Source organism: Poromitra crassiceps, assembly GCF_964638095.1.
Source record: "Poromitra crassiceps genome assembly, chromosome: 4".
Taxonomy (NCBI): Eukaryota; Metazoa; Chordata; class Actinopteri; order Beryciformes; family Melamphaidae; genus Poromitra; species Poromitra crassiceps.
The window spans coordinates 2,708,853-2,726,602 of record NC_139626.1 but is presented as its reverse complement, the minus strand read 5'-3'; the positions used below and the strand labels follow the sequence as shown (position 1 = coordinate 2,726,602).

At 43.6% G+C, this 17,750-nt stretch overlaps 1 protein-coding gene across 2 annotated transcripts in view; it reads left to right on the top strand.

Annotated features, from left to right (window-relative positions):
* ccdc186 (coiled-coil domain-containing protein 186) overlaps window positions 1–17,750 on the top strand; it is a 67,907-nt gene that overhangs the window by 14,216 nt on the left and 35,941 nt on the right. For both annotated transcript variants that reach the window (XM_083636174.1, XM_083636175.1), the window contains exons 6-8: window positions 3,554–3,673; window positions 3,919–4,023; window positions 5,082–5,180. In XM_083636174.1, coding sequence (XP_083492300.1) covers window positions 3,554–3,673; window positions 3,919–4,023; window positions 5,082–5,180 — 324 coding nt within the window. The remainder of the gene's footprint in view (window positions 1–3,553; window positions 3,674–3,918; window positions 4,024–5,081; window positions 5,181–17,750) is intronic.

Here is a 17,750-nt window from a genome sequence, read left to right as displayed (position 1 = left end):
CCGCGGGACCAAAATTGACTATTTTTTTCTTCTATAAGCCGCACCGGACTATAAGCCGCGGGTGTTTTGATGTTTAATTACCATATGAAAGGGTTCGTGCACAGAGAGGAATGTCGGGAAAGAGATCGCTGTTTGGGGAAGCTCCCATTTATTAACATTTCAACAAAACAAAACAAAAGTCAGGTCACTAATCCCCAGACAAAATCACACAACAATAGGCTACCGTATATGTGCAGCAAACCTGTAACCAGAGAAGTCAAGTCACTAATCCTCGTCTTCCTCTTCTTCCTGCGTACTGAAACCACCAAAGTCCTCATCTTCAGTGTCGGAAACGAACAGGTTCAGGGTGGCTTCGTCAACCACTCTCCTCTCTCCTTCAGGTGCCATGGCACGAGTCCGATACCTCACGAGTCCGACACCTCACGAGTCCGAAAAAAGAGGCTAACTTCCCCCAGACCCTAACCCAAAACCTAACCTCTCCCACCCCCACGCCTAAACCTAACATCCCCCAGACCCTAACCCAAAACCTAACCTCTCCCACCCCCACGCCTAAACCTAACCTCCCCCAGACCCTAACCCAAAACCATGAGGTGTCGGACTCGTGAGGTATCGGACTCGTGAGGTATCGGACTAGGGGGCAGTCCCCGTGGCGTCATCCTCTTCATCCCGCAGCAGTCCAGCGTTTTGGAACCCGTTGGTAATTGTGGATGTTTTCACACTCCTATAATATTCCGTGATCTTCCTTTGTGTGAATTCGCCGAAGTTTGTGATTTTCTCCTGATAGTCGGGAGGGAGTTGTTCAGTAGTTCTCCCCCGGACGGACAGTCCCTTTTGCCCAGGTTACGCGCGGCTGCTCTGTTTGATCGGCGGCTGCTCTCTTTTAATGCGAGATTGACTGCTTTCAACTTGAAAGCTGCCTCGTGTGAATTTCTGCGTACCTTCCCCATGGTAAGTGAGAGTGTTGCTTCTACTGCTCGTCTTGTTGTGAATATTCCTTGATCTTCCTTTGTGTGAATTCGCCGAAGTTTGTGATTTTCTCCTGGTAGTCGGGGGAGGGAGTTGTTGCCCGAGTGGCCGTTTGCTTACCGTAATTACCATATGTAAGTGGTCACGCACAGAGGGGATTGTCGGGAAGAGATGGCTGTTTGAGGAAGCTCCCATTTACCGTATTACAACATTTCAACAAAACAACATAACACAACACCACCGTTGTTTATTTTTACAGTGCACACAGTGTCCGCGGTGTGGTGAAAAGAGGGCAAGAGAGGAAATTAAAACAGAAGTGGATTTATAGTTAGAAAGAGTGCTAAAAAAGAGAGATTTTTTTTTTTTTTTTTTTTTTTTCTGAAAAAATCCATAGATAAGACGCACCGTTATATAAGCCGCAGGGGCCAAAAAACGGGAAAAAAGCCGCGGCTTATAGTCCGGAATTTACGGTATATATGTCATACTGTATGTGTGTCAAGTCAAACTTGATTTATATACTGTAGCACAGCAGTGGGTTGCACCAGCTGTGCGTAAGTTGAAACGTAAGCTAGTTTGAACGTAAAGTCTCACTAAGTCCGAGTTTACGCACTACTAAAAATATTTGGGTTGCACCAAGTGAAATAGTTACAACGTAGGCATAAGTTAGAATTTAAATTTTACACCTACGTCTTACTAGGTGTAAAGTCCTCCGTAAAATAGCAGTTGGCACGGATTGCAACTTGGCACCGTGGCGCATCGTTGTTTTGCGTCCGCAACGCGCTCTCCGTGATCAATTATTATTACACCCTTTGATATTTATGACTCACGCTTTTGTTTCCCACAAGCAGAACTGCATACAAATTAAAATAACCGCAACAATTTAGCGAGGCAGGATGGTGGTAAATTAGCCTACAATAGCCTACTGATGAGGGGCTCACAGATAAACGTTAACAGTAATATGAACCTAAATGAACGTTACTCAATAACGTTCTCATTTGGTTAGTGTTGATGAAATATGAAAGCACTAACTTGCGGTGGGCCACATGCCCGACTGTTTTCATTCCACTTAATTAAACAACAGTAAATAAACACCGTTTCCACTGTGCTTTTCACTGATTGGCTACAGGAAGTGAAAACGTCATTTTCCGCGACACTATTTTGGTTAGTATGGACTTTAGGGTCTACTAGTTAAGATGTACCTTACGTCTCCGTGGTGCAACTAAACAAAGACACAACTTTAGTGTCAAACTAACTAGTTTGAACGTAGCAGTTAGTGTGGACTTTACACCCCAACTTAAGACAGAACTTACGTTCAGCTGGTGCAACAGGCTGCAGAGGTTTGCAAAGTGGGAGGCGGGCCTCCCCAGGGTGGCTCATTGAATGGAAGTGAAAAATATTGCCGTACGTTAGTTATCAAAAGGAGATCTCCTTTGGTTAAACAGATAGTTCAGAGACAGACAAACAGTAGTTTGGGAGGAATTTTAGAGTCAGAAACAAATGCATGCCTTCAGACAGACCTTTCTTATGCATTTGTTTTAGTCTGAGGTATTCCAAACAGCAATATCAGGCTATCTTGGCTCAATTGTTGAGTGTCTCTGGGGGAAAATAAAATAATAATAGGTACTGTCCAGTAATTAACTAAGCAAGTAAACTGGGGGGCACAGTCTCAGACTTTGAAACCCCCCATATATATATATATATATATATATATATATATATATATATATATATATATATATATATATATATATATTGTAGCACAGTATACAAGCAACTGCAATGCTTCACTGAAAGCACATTGAGTGAGGGGCATTTTGTCTGGTGTGTTTCTTTGCATGTGTGTTTTTCTCTGGGTCTGTCCACCCATATCCATACAACTGCTGAAGATAGAGAAGCATGAAACTTAAAGAAGAAAATCAAAGATCAAATTGCAAGTTTACAAAATAATGATAGTTAACTGGTTCTTCTCACTAGTCCAAAACTAGACTCCTCCATCAAGGTTTTGGTGTGTGGTGAGATTCCTGAACAAAAATGTCCTGGTAAACATGCAGGGAGGTTCTTCTTGTCAGGGTTCAGGCAGATACCACACCGCTATATCTCCAAGGAAGAGGAGAGGGAATCAGAGGGCTGAGACAGGACCGGTTAAACACATTTTGAAAAGTATGCATGATGTGATCATGTATGCCTATTGCCTCCTTCAACAACATAAACAAACAAAGGAAAGAGGACATTTGACTATCTAATGTCATTGATATCCGCCATATGTTCCTCTGAAACTCCCTTTCAGTTTAATCATTGATCCACTTATGAAAAACTCACCTTTAGAAAGACCTTGAATGGAATGTTTAAGTGTATTACTGAAATGTCATTCTGAGCATGTCGCAAGGGAGCGAGAACCAAACATAACTTACTTTGAGTTTGTTTTTGTTGTTTTTGTCCAGTACCTCCGCCCTCCCCCCCCCCCCCCCCACCCCCAGGAACCGTGGGCGATGTGCATCTATCACCTCATCAGCGAGAACCAAAAAGCCTCACCATGTCCTCATACCCCGTCTTATCTTCAGTGTCCCATCTCTCTCTGTGTTCTCAGGAAGGGGAGGTCGGCAGGTTGACTCGAGAGCTGGACAAGTTCAAGGAGGAGATCAACTCACAGCTCATCAAAGTCAAATGGGCCCAGAACAAGCTCAAGAGTGAGATGGATGCCCACAAGGTAGGTTAACGGCACAGAAACAATACAAATGTGTCAGGGTCATTTTATTTCTTATTTTATTTCTTAGATTGATTAAAACGCCACTTTTGACATGCTTAGTGTGTTGGTTTCATACTGGCTTAGCTTTGAAGAGGAGTGTCCTTTGCTGTTTTAGTGTTTCATAATGTAAACCTATTGTACAGATCACTGACGTCCAGTGTGTGTGTTACAGAGGTACAGTGTGTGTTGTGTTTGTCTGTGCACAGGAGACTAAAGACAAGTTGAAAGACACAACATCCAGATTGGCCCAGGCCAAAGAAGAGACCGAGCAGATCCGCAAGAACTGCCAGGACATGATCCGAACATACCAGGTGTGTGTTTTGTATAGCACCAGGTGTGTGTTTTGTATAGCATACAACATCCATTCCCCACCTGTGGGCTGCGACGGTATCACGAGTGGCCCCGCCAAAATTATTTGCAAAACATTACGATTTTCGTGAACTTGTCAATTTTTATTATGTATGAGAATGCATTTCTCCATTGTTGAATGATATACCGCCATTTAATTTGTAATCATTTATCTGTTACTTAGCCTATTGCAGACAGCCCCTCACTTTTGATTTCTGATTTCCGTGTGGTGCTGATGGACAGCTTTGTTTATCGTTAATATAAAAAGTCTTCTCAGAACACATTATTTGGCCTCCGTACTGTTTATGGTCGGATGTGGGCCGCAAACATTTTTGAGATTTTCAAGTGGGCCATGAGTGGGAGAAGTTGGGAACCGCTCGCATAGAAGTGCTAGTCAGTGTCTACATGACCATAGGTGTGATCTGTGAGTCAGACAGAGAATACCTTTGTCAGAGAAAGACTGTGTGTGTCCCAGTCAGATGCATGTGCTTGTTGTTGGCAGTGTCCCAACTTGTGTGCCTGTCATCATTCAGTCAAATGGCTACAAACAGGACATTAGGCAGGTCAGATGCCTCCTGATGACAGGACATTAGGCAGGTCAGATGCCTCCTGATGACAGGACATTAGGCAGGTCAGATGCCTCCTGATGACAGGACATTAGGCAGGTCAGATGCCTCCTGATGACGGGACATTAGGCAGGTCAGATGCCTCCTGATGACAGGACATTAGGCAGGTCAGATGCCTCCTGATGACGGGACATTAGGCAGGTCAGATGCCTCCTGATGACAGGACATTAGGCAGGTCAGATGCCTCCTGATGACAGGACATTAGGCAGGTCAGATGCCTCCTGATGACAGGACATTAGGCAGGTCAGATGCCTCCTGATGACAGGACATTAGGCAGGTCAGATGCCTCCTGATGACAGGACATTAGGCAGGTCAGATGCCTCCTGATGACGGGACATTAGGCAGGTCAGATGCCTCCTGTTTTGAAATCTTTACCCCCTCTCTCTGTCTTCCAGGAGTCGGAAGAGATCAAGTCCAATGAGCTGGATGCCAAACTGAAAGAGACCAAAGGAGAGCTGGAGAAGCACAAACAGGAGCAGACGGACCAATTAGAGGTATCATACATGTGTACACACACACACACACACACACACACACACACACACACACACACACATTCTCCCTCTCCCTCTGTCACTCACTCACGCATTCACTCACCCACCCACCCACAAACCCACCCACCCACCCACCCACTCACTCACTCACATAAGCCATTTCCACACATGCAGTCTGGACCATGCCTGGTAAATCAGGTAAATTACTGGTCTTACCCTTCTAGACATGTGGAAATGTACCATGTTATGGCAGAGTGTGTGTGTGTGTGGGGGGGGGGGGGGGTATTATGCTCCTGCCTGCAGTGAGAGAGAGCAACTTATAAGTTCAATTCTATTTTTTTTTGCTTTGTGACAGTCATCATCATGCATATGCGAGCTGCAAGGCCAGCTTGGCGAGCTGCAGTGCGGGCGACGCGGCCGACCTAGCGAAGGAATCGAGCGCTAGTAATGCAAATCTCCTATTAATTCCAAATTCCAAACAATAGCCAGGCCATCATCCACTTTTCTCTTGATAGTATGATGCCGACTCTTCTAGTAAAAAGGCTTATTTTCAGTTGCTTTCATAAGTTTGAGAGGTGTTATTGGCTTAATTAGGAATGAGTAACAAACTGGCACATAAGCACCGCAGGCAGTCACACGCAGCCCCAGAAATGGACTCAATCCAAAACAAATGGAGCTGTTTTTCTCTCTGCTTCTCTAAAGGGAATCACACTTGAAAAATAAATGACCTCAAAATAATCAATATGAAGCTGTGCATTTGAACAACAACCCTGAAGACCGTCCTTCCATCAGCCTGCTTTATTTATCCCATGAACCATCAGGCAGCCTGATGCAATATATGTTCAAGGGCCATTTATGATATTTCAGTCAGATTATATTTAGAGCATAGTTTACCTTTTAAGCTGTGTTCACACCGAGATATTTATTTTTCTCTCTGTCGCTCGATTCAACCCTTTGGAATCGCTCTGTCGCTCTGTTTAAATCGCTCGTCAACAGGCACAAGAATTGACGGACATCTGGGGGGTATAACGTTACGCAATGTCATGATGTTTGTCCACTACGAGCCACCGTAGTTGTTTACAAGCTAACTGGGGAATCGCACTGGTTGCATTTTTTTCCAGTTTTGCTCCGTGCTCTGTGCTCCGCCAACACTAACCGGCTGCGTGCAGAGCACGTCACGGCTCCGCTCCGCCAGACAGCTAGAGTGACGAGACCGACAAGTTCTCGCGGTGAAATCGCGCGAGACAATTTGTATGTGGGATAAATACAACGACAAACAGGCAGAAGATCATTGTTCCCAACTGGAGAAGCAGAGGAGGGGTGGACTTGCTTGGTGTTGTCCTTGTAAAAAGGATGGGTCGTGTCATATATTATTTTGTGGTTTTCCACTTCAATTATGAACTTTTCCTCATACATGTTTGTCCTCTGGCTTGATATTGAATGCTGTAAACACCTCTGCCCTGTTGATTTCATGCCTGGCTCCGCCCAACTTGCTGCAGCTTTGCTCCGACATCCGTGGAAAATAGAAGCCTTGCGTATCTTTTTCGGAGAGCTCTGGATTGTCGGAGCTGGGACGGAGTAGACACGCAACGCAGCGGAGTAGGTGGGAGTCGACACAATGATTAGAGTGGAAACGTATCGGCTCCGAAGCCGTACCGCAGCGCAGACGGATCGAACACGGACCCAGTGGAATGTGGCCGTAAGCCTATCAGCATGCTCCTAACGCAGCCTATCAGCGTGCTCCTAACGCAGCCTATCAGCGTGCTCCTAACGCGAGCTCTATACCGGTAGTACAGACTTCACTTCATGTCAGCTGTCAGCCTGTCAATGCGGTTTGTTGCCACACAATAAACCAGCGGTTTGTTCCAAGCCAGTGTGATCCTTGACTCACTCTCACACGGCAGCCAATCAGCGTTGAACAGCGAGCGACTGATGCCAGCGAGATTTCGCTCGAGTTGGGATATTTAATCTCGGGCGACGAGCGAATTTTCGCCCTATCGCTCTGTCTCTGTCGCTCGGACACCCAGCGATTTTTCCCCCTGGCGAATATACGCTCAATCGCTCGTTTGCATTGACTTTGTATGTAAACTCGATGCCAGCGAAAAACTTGAATAGGTCGGTGTGAACGCAGCATTAGGAGCGCAGATGTGGGTGATATTGCTGCCCTGCTGAAGAAAGAAATGCCTATGTGACTTATGCCTCAATATTAACATCACTCTCACGCAGCTGAGTAATGAATAAATTAAACTAAATAGCCCATGAGTTTCCGTTGCCATGCCCACGTCATTGTTATTCTGTTGACCTTGAAATGGGGAGAAGGAAGTGGACAATCAATTTGGTGGCATCTCTGCTACTGGCTTTTTGTCTATCCTAGATACTGTAGGCTGCTAAAGGCTACTTAGGAAAGTTAGTTTAACTTAATTCTTTGGTTATTTGATTAAGTCATTTTGACCGTTTATGAACCATACTTGAGCTCACAAAATCTCTTTCAGAAGTCTTGTTGCAAGATCTCTGCCCATAGTCCCCAAATGTCTTCTTCAGTCTTTGTCCCGTTCTTTGAGAAACAGAAGCCTGTTATACTCATGACCCCAGACCAAGAGAGGAACATTGTGAAATTCCAATTGCTTTGACATTTACATTCATGTGAGCAGCCTTTGTACAAGACGCATAGCCGTGAATGAAGGTGTAACATAGCGCTCTTTTGATTGACAGGTGCACAGAGTGAAGGTGTAACATAGTGCTCTTTTGATTGTCAGGTGCACAGAGTGAAGGTGTAACATAGTGCTCTTTTGATTTACAGGTGCACAGAGTGAAGGTGTAACATAGTGCTCTTTTGATTGTCAGGTGCACAGAGTGAAGGTTTAACATAGTGCTCTTTTGATTGTCAGGTGCACAGAGTGAAGGTGTAACATAGTGCTCTTTTGATTGTCAGGTGCACAGAGTGAAGGTTTAACATAGTGCTCTTTTGATTGTCAGGTGCACAGAGTGAAGGTGTAACATAGTGCTCTTTTGATTGTCAGGTGCACAGAGTGAAGGTGTAACATAGTGCTCTTTTGATTGACAGGTGCACAGAGTGAAGGTTTAACATAGTGCTCTTTTGATTTACAGGTGCACAGAGTGAAGGTGTAACATAGTGCTATTTTGATTTACAGGTGCACAGAGTGAAGGTGTAACATAGTGCTCTTTTGATTTACAGGTGCACAGAGTGAAGGTGTAACATAGTGCTCTTTTGATTTACAGGTGCACAGAGTGAAGGTGTAACATAGTGCTCTTTTGATTTACAGGTGCACAGAGTGAAGGTGTAACATAGTGCTCTTTTGATTGTCAGGTGCACAGAGTGAAGGTGTAACATAGTGCTCTTTTGATTGTCAGGTGCACAGAGTGAAGGTGTAACATAGTGCCCTTTTGATTGTCAGGTGCACAGAGTGAAGGTGTAACATAGCGCTCTTTTGATTGTCAGGTGCACAGAGTGAAGGTGTAACATAGCGCTCTTTTGATTGACAGGTGCACAGAGTGAAGGTGTAACATAGTGCTCTTTTGATTGTCAGGTGCACAGAGTGAAGGTTTAACATAGTGCTCTTTTGATTGACAGGTGCACAGAGTGAAGGTGTAACATAGCGCTCTTTTGATTGTCAGGTGCACAGAGTGAAGGTGTAACATAGTGCTCTTTTGATTGTCAGGTGCACAGAGTGAAGGTGTAACATAGTGCTCTTTTGATTGTCAGGTGCACAGAGTGAAGGTGTAACATAGTGCTCTTTTGATTGTCAGGTGCACAGAGTGAAGGTGTAACATAGTGCTCTTTTGATTGTCAGGTGCACAGAGTGAAGGTGTAACATAGTGCTCTTTTGATTGTCAGGTGCACAGAGTGAAGGTGTAACATAGTGCTCTTTTGATTGTCAGGTGCACAGAGTGAAGGTGTAACATAGTGCTCTTTTGATTGTCAGGTGCACAGAGTGAAGGTTTAACATAGTGCTCTTTTGATTGTCAGGTGCACAGAGTGAAGGTTTAACATAGTGCTCTTTTGATTGTCAGGTGCACAGAGTGAAGGTGTAACATAGTGCTCTTTTGATTGTCAGGTGCACAGAGTGAAGGTGTAACATAGTGCTCTTTTGATTGTCAGGTGCACAGAGTGAAGGTTTAACATAGTGCTCTTTTGATTGACAGGTGCACAGAGTGAAGGTGTAACATAGTGCTCTTTTGATTGACAGGTGCACAGAGTGAAGGTGTAACATAGTGCTCTTTTGATTGTCAGGTGCACAGAGTGAAGGTGTAACATAGTGCTCTTTTGATTGTCAGGTGCACAGAGTGAAGGTGTAACATAGTGCTCTTTTGATTGTCAGGTGCACAGAGTGAAGGTGTAACATAGTGTTCTTTTGATTGTCAGGTGCACAGAGTGAAGGTTTAACATAGTGCTCTTTTGATTGACAGGTGCACAGAGTGAAGGTGTAACATAGTGCTCTTTTGATTGTCAGGTGCACAGAGTGAAGGTGTAACATAGTGCTCTTTTGATTGTCAGGTGCACAGAGTGAAGGTTTAACATAGTGCTCTTTTGATTGTCAGGTGCACAGAGTGAAGGTGTAACATAGTGCTCTTTTGATTGTCAGGTGCACAGAGTGAAGGTGTAACATAGTGCTCTTTTGATTGTCAGGTGCACAGAGTGAAGGTTTAACATAGTGCTCTTTTGATTGTCAGGTGCACAGAGTGAAGGTGTAACATAGTGCTCTTTTGATTGTCAGGTGCACAGAGTGAAGGTTTAACATAGTGCTCTTTTGATTGTCAGGTGCACAGAGTGAAGGTTTAACATAGTGCTCTTTTGATTGTCAGGTGCACAGAGTGAAGGTGTAACATAGTGCTCTTTTGATTGTCAGGTGCACAGAGTGAAGGTTTAACATAGTGCTCTTTTGATTGACAGGTGCACAGAGTGAAGGTTTAACATAGTGCTCTTTTGATTGACAGGTGCACAGAGTGAAGGTTTAACATAGCTCTCTTTTGATTGACAGGTGCACAGAGTGAAGGTTTAACATAGTGCTCTTTTGATTGTCAGGTGCACAGAGTGAAGGTGTAACATAGTGCTCTTTTGATTGTCAGGTGCACAGAGTGAAGTGTAACATAGTGCTCTTTTGATTGTCAGGTGCACAGAGTGAAGGTGTAACATAGTGCTCTTTTGATTGTCAGGTGCACAGAGTGAAGGTGTAACATAGTGCTCTTTTGATTGTCAGGTGCACAGAGTGAAGGTGTAACATAGTGCTCTTTTGATTGTCAGGTGCACAGAGTGAAGGTGTAACATAGTGCTCTTTTGATTGTCAGGTGCACAGAGTGAAGGTGTAACATAGTGCTCTTTTGATTGACAGGTGCACAGAGTGAAGGTTTAACATAGTGCTCTTTTGATTGTCAGGTGCACAGAGTGAAGGTGTAACATAGTGCTCTTTTGATTGTCAGGTGCACAGAGTGAAGGTGTAACATAGTGCTCTTTTGATTGTCAGGTGCACAGAGTGAAGGTGTAACATAGCTCTCTTTTGATTGTCAGGTGCACAGAGTGAAGGTGTAACATAGTGCTCTTTTGATTGTCAGGTGCACAGAGTGAAGGTTTAACATAGTGCTCTTTTGATTGTCAGGTGCACAGAGTGAAGGTGTAACATAGTGCTCTTTTGATTGTCAGGTGCACAGAGTGAAGGTGTAACATAGTGCTCTTTTGATTGTCAGGTGCACAGAGTGAAGGTGTAACATAGTGCTCTTTTGATTGTCAGGTGCACAGAGTGAAGGTGTAACATAGTGCTCTTTTGATTGTCAGGTGCACAGAGTGAAGGTTTAACATAGTGCTCTTTTGATTGTCAGGTGCACAGAGTGAAGGTGTAACATAGCTCTCTTTTGATTGTCAGGTGCACAGAGTGAAGGTGTAACATAGTGCTCTTTTGATTGTCAGGTGCACAGAGTGAAGGTGTAACATAGTGCTCTTTTGATTGTCAGGTGCACAGAGTGAAGGTTTAACATAGTGCTCTTTTGATTGTCAGGTGCACAGAGTGAAGGTGTAACATAGCTCTCTTTTGATTGTCAGGTGCACAGAGTGAAGGTGTAACATAGCTCTCTTTTGATTGTCAGGTGCACAGAGTGAAGGTTTAACATAGTGCTCTTTTGATTGTCAGGTGCACAGAGTGAAGGTTTAACATAGTGCTCTTTTGATTGTCAGGTGCACAGAGTGAAGGTGTAACATAGTGCTCTTTTGATTGTCAGGTGCACAGAGTGAAGGTGTAACATAGTGCTCTTTTGATTGTCAGGTGCACAGAGTGAAGGTGTAACATAGTGCTCTTTTGATTGTCAGGTGCACAGAGTGAAGGTGTAACATAGTGCTCTTTTGATTGTCAGGTGCACAGAGTGAAGGTGTAACATAGTGCTCTTTTGATTGTCAGGTGCACAGAGTGAAGTGTAACATAGTGCTCTTTTGATTGTCAGGTGCACAGAGTGAAGTGTAACATAGTGCTCTTTTGATTGTCAGGTGCACAGAGTGAAGGTGTAACATAGCTCTCTTTTGATTGTCAGGTGCACAGAGTGAAGGTGTAACATAGTGCTCTTTTGATTGTCAGGTGCACAGAGTGAAGGTTTAACATAGTGCTCTTTTGATTGTCAGGTGCACAGAGTGAAGGTGTAACATAGTGCTCTTTTGATTGTCAGGTGCACAGAGTGAAGGTGTAACATAGTGCTCTTTTGATTGTCAGGTGCACAGAGTGAAGGTGTAACATAGTGCTCTTTTGATTGACAGGTGCACAGAGTGAAGGTGTAACATAGTGCTCTTTTGATTGTCAGGTGCACAGAGTGAAGGTGTAACATAGTGCTCTTTCGATTGTCAGGTGCACAGAGTGAAGGTGTAACATAGTGCTCTTTTGATTGTCAGGTGCACAGAGTGAAGGTGTAACATAGTGCTCTTTTGATTGTCAGGTGCACAGAGTGAAGGTTTAACATAGTGCTCTTTTGATTGTCAGGTGCACAGAGTGAAGTGTAACATAGCGCTCTTTTGATTGTCAGGTGCACAGAGTGAAGGTGTAACATAGTGCTCTTTTGATTGTCAGGTGCACAGAGTGAAGGTGTAACATAGTGCTCTTTTGATTGTCAGGTGCACAGAGTGAAGGTTTAACATAGTGCTCTTTTGATTGTCAGGTGCACAGAGTGAAGGTGTAACATAGTGCTCTTTTGATTGTCAGGTGCACAGAGTGAAGGTGTAACATAGTGCTCTTTTGATTGACAGGTGCACAGAGTGAAGGTGTAACATAGTGCTCTTTTGATTGTCAGGTGCACAGAGTGAAGGTGTAACATAGTGCTCTTTTGATTGTCAGGTGCACAGAGTGAAGGTTTAACATAGTGCTCTTTTGATTGTCAGGTGCACAGAGTGAAGTGTAACATAGCGCTCTTTTGATTGTCAGGTGCACAGAGTGAAGGTGTAACATAGTGCTCTTTTGATTGTCAGGTGCACAGAGTGAAGGTGTAACATAGTGCTCTTTTGATTGTCAGGTGCACAGAGTGAAGGTGTAACATAGTGCTCTTTTGATTGTCAGGTGCACAGAGTGAAGGTGTAACATAGTGCTCTTTTGATTGTCAGGTGCACAGAGTGAAGTGTAACATAGTGCTCTTTTGATTGTCAGGTGCACAGAGTGAAGGTGTAACATAGTGCTCTTTTGATTGTCAGGTGCACAGAGTGAAGGTGTAACATAGTGCTCTTTTGATTGTCAGGTGCACAGAGTGAAGGTTTAACATAGTGCTCTTTTGATTGTCAGGTGCACAGAGTGAAGTGTAACATAGCGCTCTTTTGATTGTCAGGTGCACAGAGTGAAGGTGTAACATAGTGCTCTTTTGATTGTCAGGTGCACAGAGTGAAGGTGTAACATAGTGCTCTTTTGATTGTCAGGTGCACAGAGTGAAGGTTTAACATAGTGCTCTTTTGATTGTCAGGTGCACAGAGTGAAGGTGTAACATAGTGCTCTTTTGATTGTCAGGTGCACAGAGTGAAGGTGTAACATAGTGCTCTTTTGATTGACAGGTGCACAGAGTGAAGGTGTAACATAGTGCTCTTTTGATTGACAGGTGCACAGAGTGAAGGTGTAACATTGTGCTCTTTTGATTGACAGGTGCACAGAGTGAAGGTTTAACATAGTGCTCTTTTGATTGACAGGTGCACAGAGTGAAGGTGTAACATAGTGCTCTTTTGATTGTCAGGTGCACAGAGTGAAGGTTTAACATAGTGCTCTTTTGATTGTCAGGTGCACAGAGTGAAGTTGTAACATAGTGCTCTTTTGATTGTCAGGTGCACAGAGTGAAGGTGTAACATAGTGCTCTTTTGATTGTCAGGTGCACAGAGTGAAGGTGTAACATAGTGCTCTTTTGATTGTCAGGTGCACAGAGTGAAGGTGTAACATAGTGCTCTTTTGATTGACAGGTGCACAGAGTGAAGGTGTAACATAGTGCTCTTTTGATTGACAGGTGCACAGAGTGAAGGTGTAACATTGTGCTCTTTTGATTGACAGGTGCACAGAGTGAAGGTTTAACATAGTGCTCTTTTGATTGACAGGTGCACAGAGTGAAGGTGTAACATAGTGCTCTTTTGATTGTCAGGTGCACAGAGTGAAGGTTTAACATAGTGCTCTTTTGATTGTCAGGTGCACAGAGTGAAGGTGTAACATAGTGCTCTTTTGATTGTCAGGTGCACAGAGTGAAGGTTTAACATAGTGCTCTTTTGATTGTCAGGTGCACAGAGTGAAGGCCGTGTGTAACATAGTGCTCTTTTGATTGACAGGTGCACAGAGTGAAGGTTTAACATAGTGCTCTTTTGATTGTCAGGTGCACAGAGTGAAGGTGTAACATAGTGCTCTTTTGATTGTCAGGTGCACAGAGTGAAGGTGTAACATAGTGCTCTTTTGATTGTCAGGTGCACAGAGTGAAGGTGTAACATAGTGCTCTTTTGATTGTCAGGTGCACAGAGTGAAGGTTTAACATAGTGCTCTTTTGATTGTCAGGTGCACAGAGTGAAGGTTTAACATAGTGCTCTTTTGATTGTCAGGTGCACAGAGTGAAGGTTTAACATAGTGCTCTTTTGATTGTCAGATGCACAGAGTGAAGGTTTAACATAGTGCTCTTTTGATTGTCAGGTGCACAGAGTGAAGGTTTAACATAGTGCTCTTTTGATTGTCAGGTGCACAGAGTGAAGGTTTAACATAGTGCTCTTTTGATTGTCAGGTGCACAGAGTGAAGGTGTAACATAGTGCTCTTTTGATTGTCAGGTGCACAGAGTGAAGGTTTAACATAGTGCTCTTTTGATTGTCAGGTGCACAGAGTGAAGGTTTAACATAGTGCTCTTTTGATTGTCAGGTGCACAGAGTGAAGGTTTAACATAGTGCTCTTTTGATTGTCAGGTGCACAGAGTGAAGGTTTAACATAGTGCTCTTTTGATTGTCAGATGCACAGAGTGAAGGTTTAACATAGTGCTCTTTTGATTGTCAGGTGCACAGAGTGAAGGTGTAACATAGTGCTCTTTTGATTGTCAGGTGCACAGAGTGAAGTGTAACATAGTGCTCTTTTGATTGTCAGGTGCACAGAGTGAAGGTGTAACATAGTGCTCTTTTGATTGTCAGGTGCACAGAGTGAAGGTTTAACATAGTGCTCTTTTGATTGTCAGGTGCACAGAGTGAAGGTTTAACATAGTGCTCTTTTGATTGTCACGTGCACAGAGTGAAGGTGTAACATAGCGCTCTTTTGATTGACAGGTGCACAGAGTGAAGGTGTAACATAGCGCTCTTTTGATTGACAGGTGCACAGAGTGAAGGTGTAACATAGTGCTCTTTTGATTGTCAGGTGCACAGAGTGAAGGTGTAACATAGTGCTCTTTTGATTGTCAGGTGCACAGAGTGAAGGTTTAACATAGTGCTCTTTTGATTGTCAGGTGCACAGAGTGAAGGTTTAACATAGTGCTCTTTTGATTGTCAGGTGCACAGAGTGAAGGTGTAACATAGTGCTCTTTTGATTGTCAGGTGCACAGAGTGAAGGTGTAACATAGTGCTCTTTTGATTGTCAGGTGCACAGAGTGAAGGTTTAACATAGTGCTCTTTTGATTGTCAGGTGCACAGAGTGAAGGTTTAACATAGTGCTCTTTTGATTGTCAGGTGCACAGAGTGAAGGTTTAACATAGTGCTCTTTTGATTGTCAGGTGCACAGAGTGAAGGTGTAACATAGTGCTCTTTTGATTGTCAGGTGCACAGAGTGAAGTGTAACATAGTGCTCTTTTGATTGTCAGGTGCACAGAGTGAAGGTGTAACATAGCGCTCTTTTGATTGACAGGTGCACAGAGTGAAGGTGTAACATAGCGCTCTTTTGATTGACAGGTGCACAGAGTGAAGGTGTAACATAGTGCTCTTTTGATTGTCAGGTGCACAGAGTGAAGGTTTAACATAGTGCTCTTTTGATTGTCAGGTGCACAGAGTGAAAGTGTAACATAGTGCTCTTTTGATTGTCAGGTGCACAGAGTGAAGGTGTAACATAGTGCTCTTTTGATTGTCAGGTGCACAGAGTGAAGGTGTAACATAGTGCTCTTTTGATTGTCAGGTGCACAGAGTGAAGGTTTAACATAGTGCTCTTTTGATTGACAGGTGCACAGAGTGAAGGTGTAACATAGTGCTCTTTTGATTGTCAGGTGCACAGAGTGAAGGTGTAACATAGTGCTCTTTTGATTGTCAGGTGCACAGAGTGAAGGTGTAACATAGTGCTCTTTTGATTGTCAGGTGCACAGAGTGAAGGTGTAACATAGTGCTCTTTTGATTGTCAGGTGCACAGAGTGAAGGTGTAACATAGTGCTCTTTTGATTGACAGGTGCACAGAGTGAAGGTGTAACATAGTGCTCTTTTGATTGACAGGTGCACAGAGTGAAGGTGTAACATAGTGCTCTTTTGATTGTCAGGTGCACAGAGTGAAGGTGTAACATAGCTCTCTTTTGATTGTCAGGTGCACAGAGTGAAGGTTTAACATAGTGCTCTTTTGATTGTCAGGTGCACAGAGTGAAGGTGTAACATAGTGCTATTTTGATTGTCAGGTGCACAGAGTGAAGGTGTAACATAGCTCTCTTTTGATTGTCAGGTGCACAGAGTGAAGGTTTAACATAGTGCTCTTTTGATTGTCAGGTGCACAGAGTGAAGGTTTAACATAGTGCTCTTTTGATTGTCAGGTGCACAGAGTGAAGGTGTAACATAGTGCTATTTTGATTGTCAGGTGCACAGAGTGAAGGTGTAACATAGCTCTCTTTTGATTGTCAGGTGCACAGAGTGAAGGTTTAACATAGTGCTCTTTTGATTGTCAGGTGCACAGAGTGAAGGTTTAACATAGTGCTCTTTTGATTGTCAGGTGCACAGAGTGAAGGTGTAACATAGTGCTCTTTTGATTGTCAGGTGCACAGAGTGAAGGTGTAACATAGTGCTCTTTTGATTGACAGGTGCACAGAGTGAAGGTTTAACATAGTGCTCTTTTGATTGTCAGGTGCACAGAGTGAAGGTGTAACATAGTGCTCTTTTGATTGTCAGGTGCACAGAGTGAAGGTTTAACATAGTGCTCTTTTGATTGTCAGGTGCACAGAGTGAAGGTGTAACATAGTGCTCTTTTGATTGTCAGGTGCACAGAGTGAAGGTGTAACATAGCGCTCTTTTGATTGTCAGGTGCACAGAGTGAAGGTTTAACATAGTGCTCTTTTGATTGTCAGGTGCACAGAGTGAAGGTTTAACATAGTGCTCTTTTGATTGTCAGGTGCACAGAGTGAAGGTGTAACATAGTGCTCTTTTGATTGTCAGGTGCACAGAGTGAAGGTTTAACATAGTGCTCTTTTGATTGTCAGGTGCACAGAGTGAAGGTGTAACATAGTGCTCTTTTGATTGTCAGGTGCACAGAGTGAAGGCCGTGTGTAACATAGTGCTCTTTTGATTGACAGGTGCACAGAGTGAAGGTTTAACATAGTGCTCTTTTGATTGTCAGGTGCACAGAGTGAAGGTGTAACATAGTGCTCTTTTGATTGTCAGGTGCACAGAGTGAAGGTGTAACATAGTGCTCTTTTGATTGTCAGGTGCACAGAGTGAAGGTTTAACATAGTGCTCTTTTGATTGTCAGGTGCACAGAGTGAAGGTGTAACATAGTGCTCTTTTGATTGTCAGGTGCACAGAGTGAAGGTGTAACATAGTGCTCTTTTGATTGACAGGTGCACAGAGTGAAGGTGTAACATAGTGCTCTTTTGATTGTCAGGTGCACAGAGTGAAGGTTTAACATAGTGCTCTTTTGATTGACAGGTGCACAGAGTGAAGGTGTAACATAGTGCTCTTTTGATTGTCAGGTGCACAGAGTGAAGGTGTAACATAGTGCTCTTTTGATTGTCAGGTGCACAGAGTGAAGGTTTAACATAGTGCTCTTTTGATTGTCAGGTGCACAGAGTGAAGGTGTAACATAGTGCTCTTTTGATTGTCAGGTGCACAGAGTGAAGGTGTAACATAGTGCTCTTTTGATTGTCAGGTGCACAGAGTGAAGGTTTAACATAGTGCTCTTTTGATTGTCAGG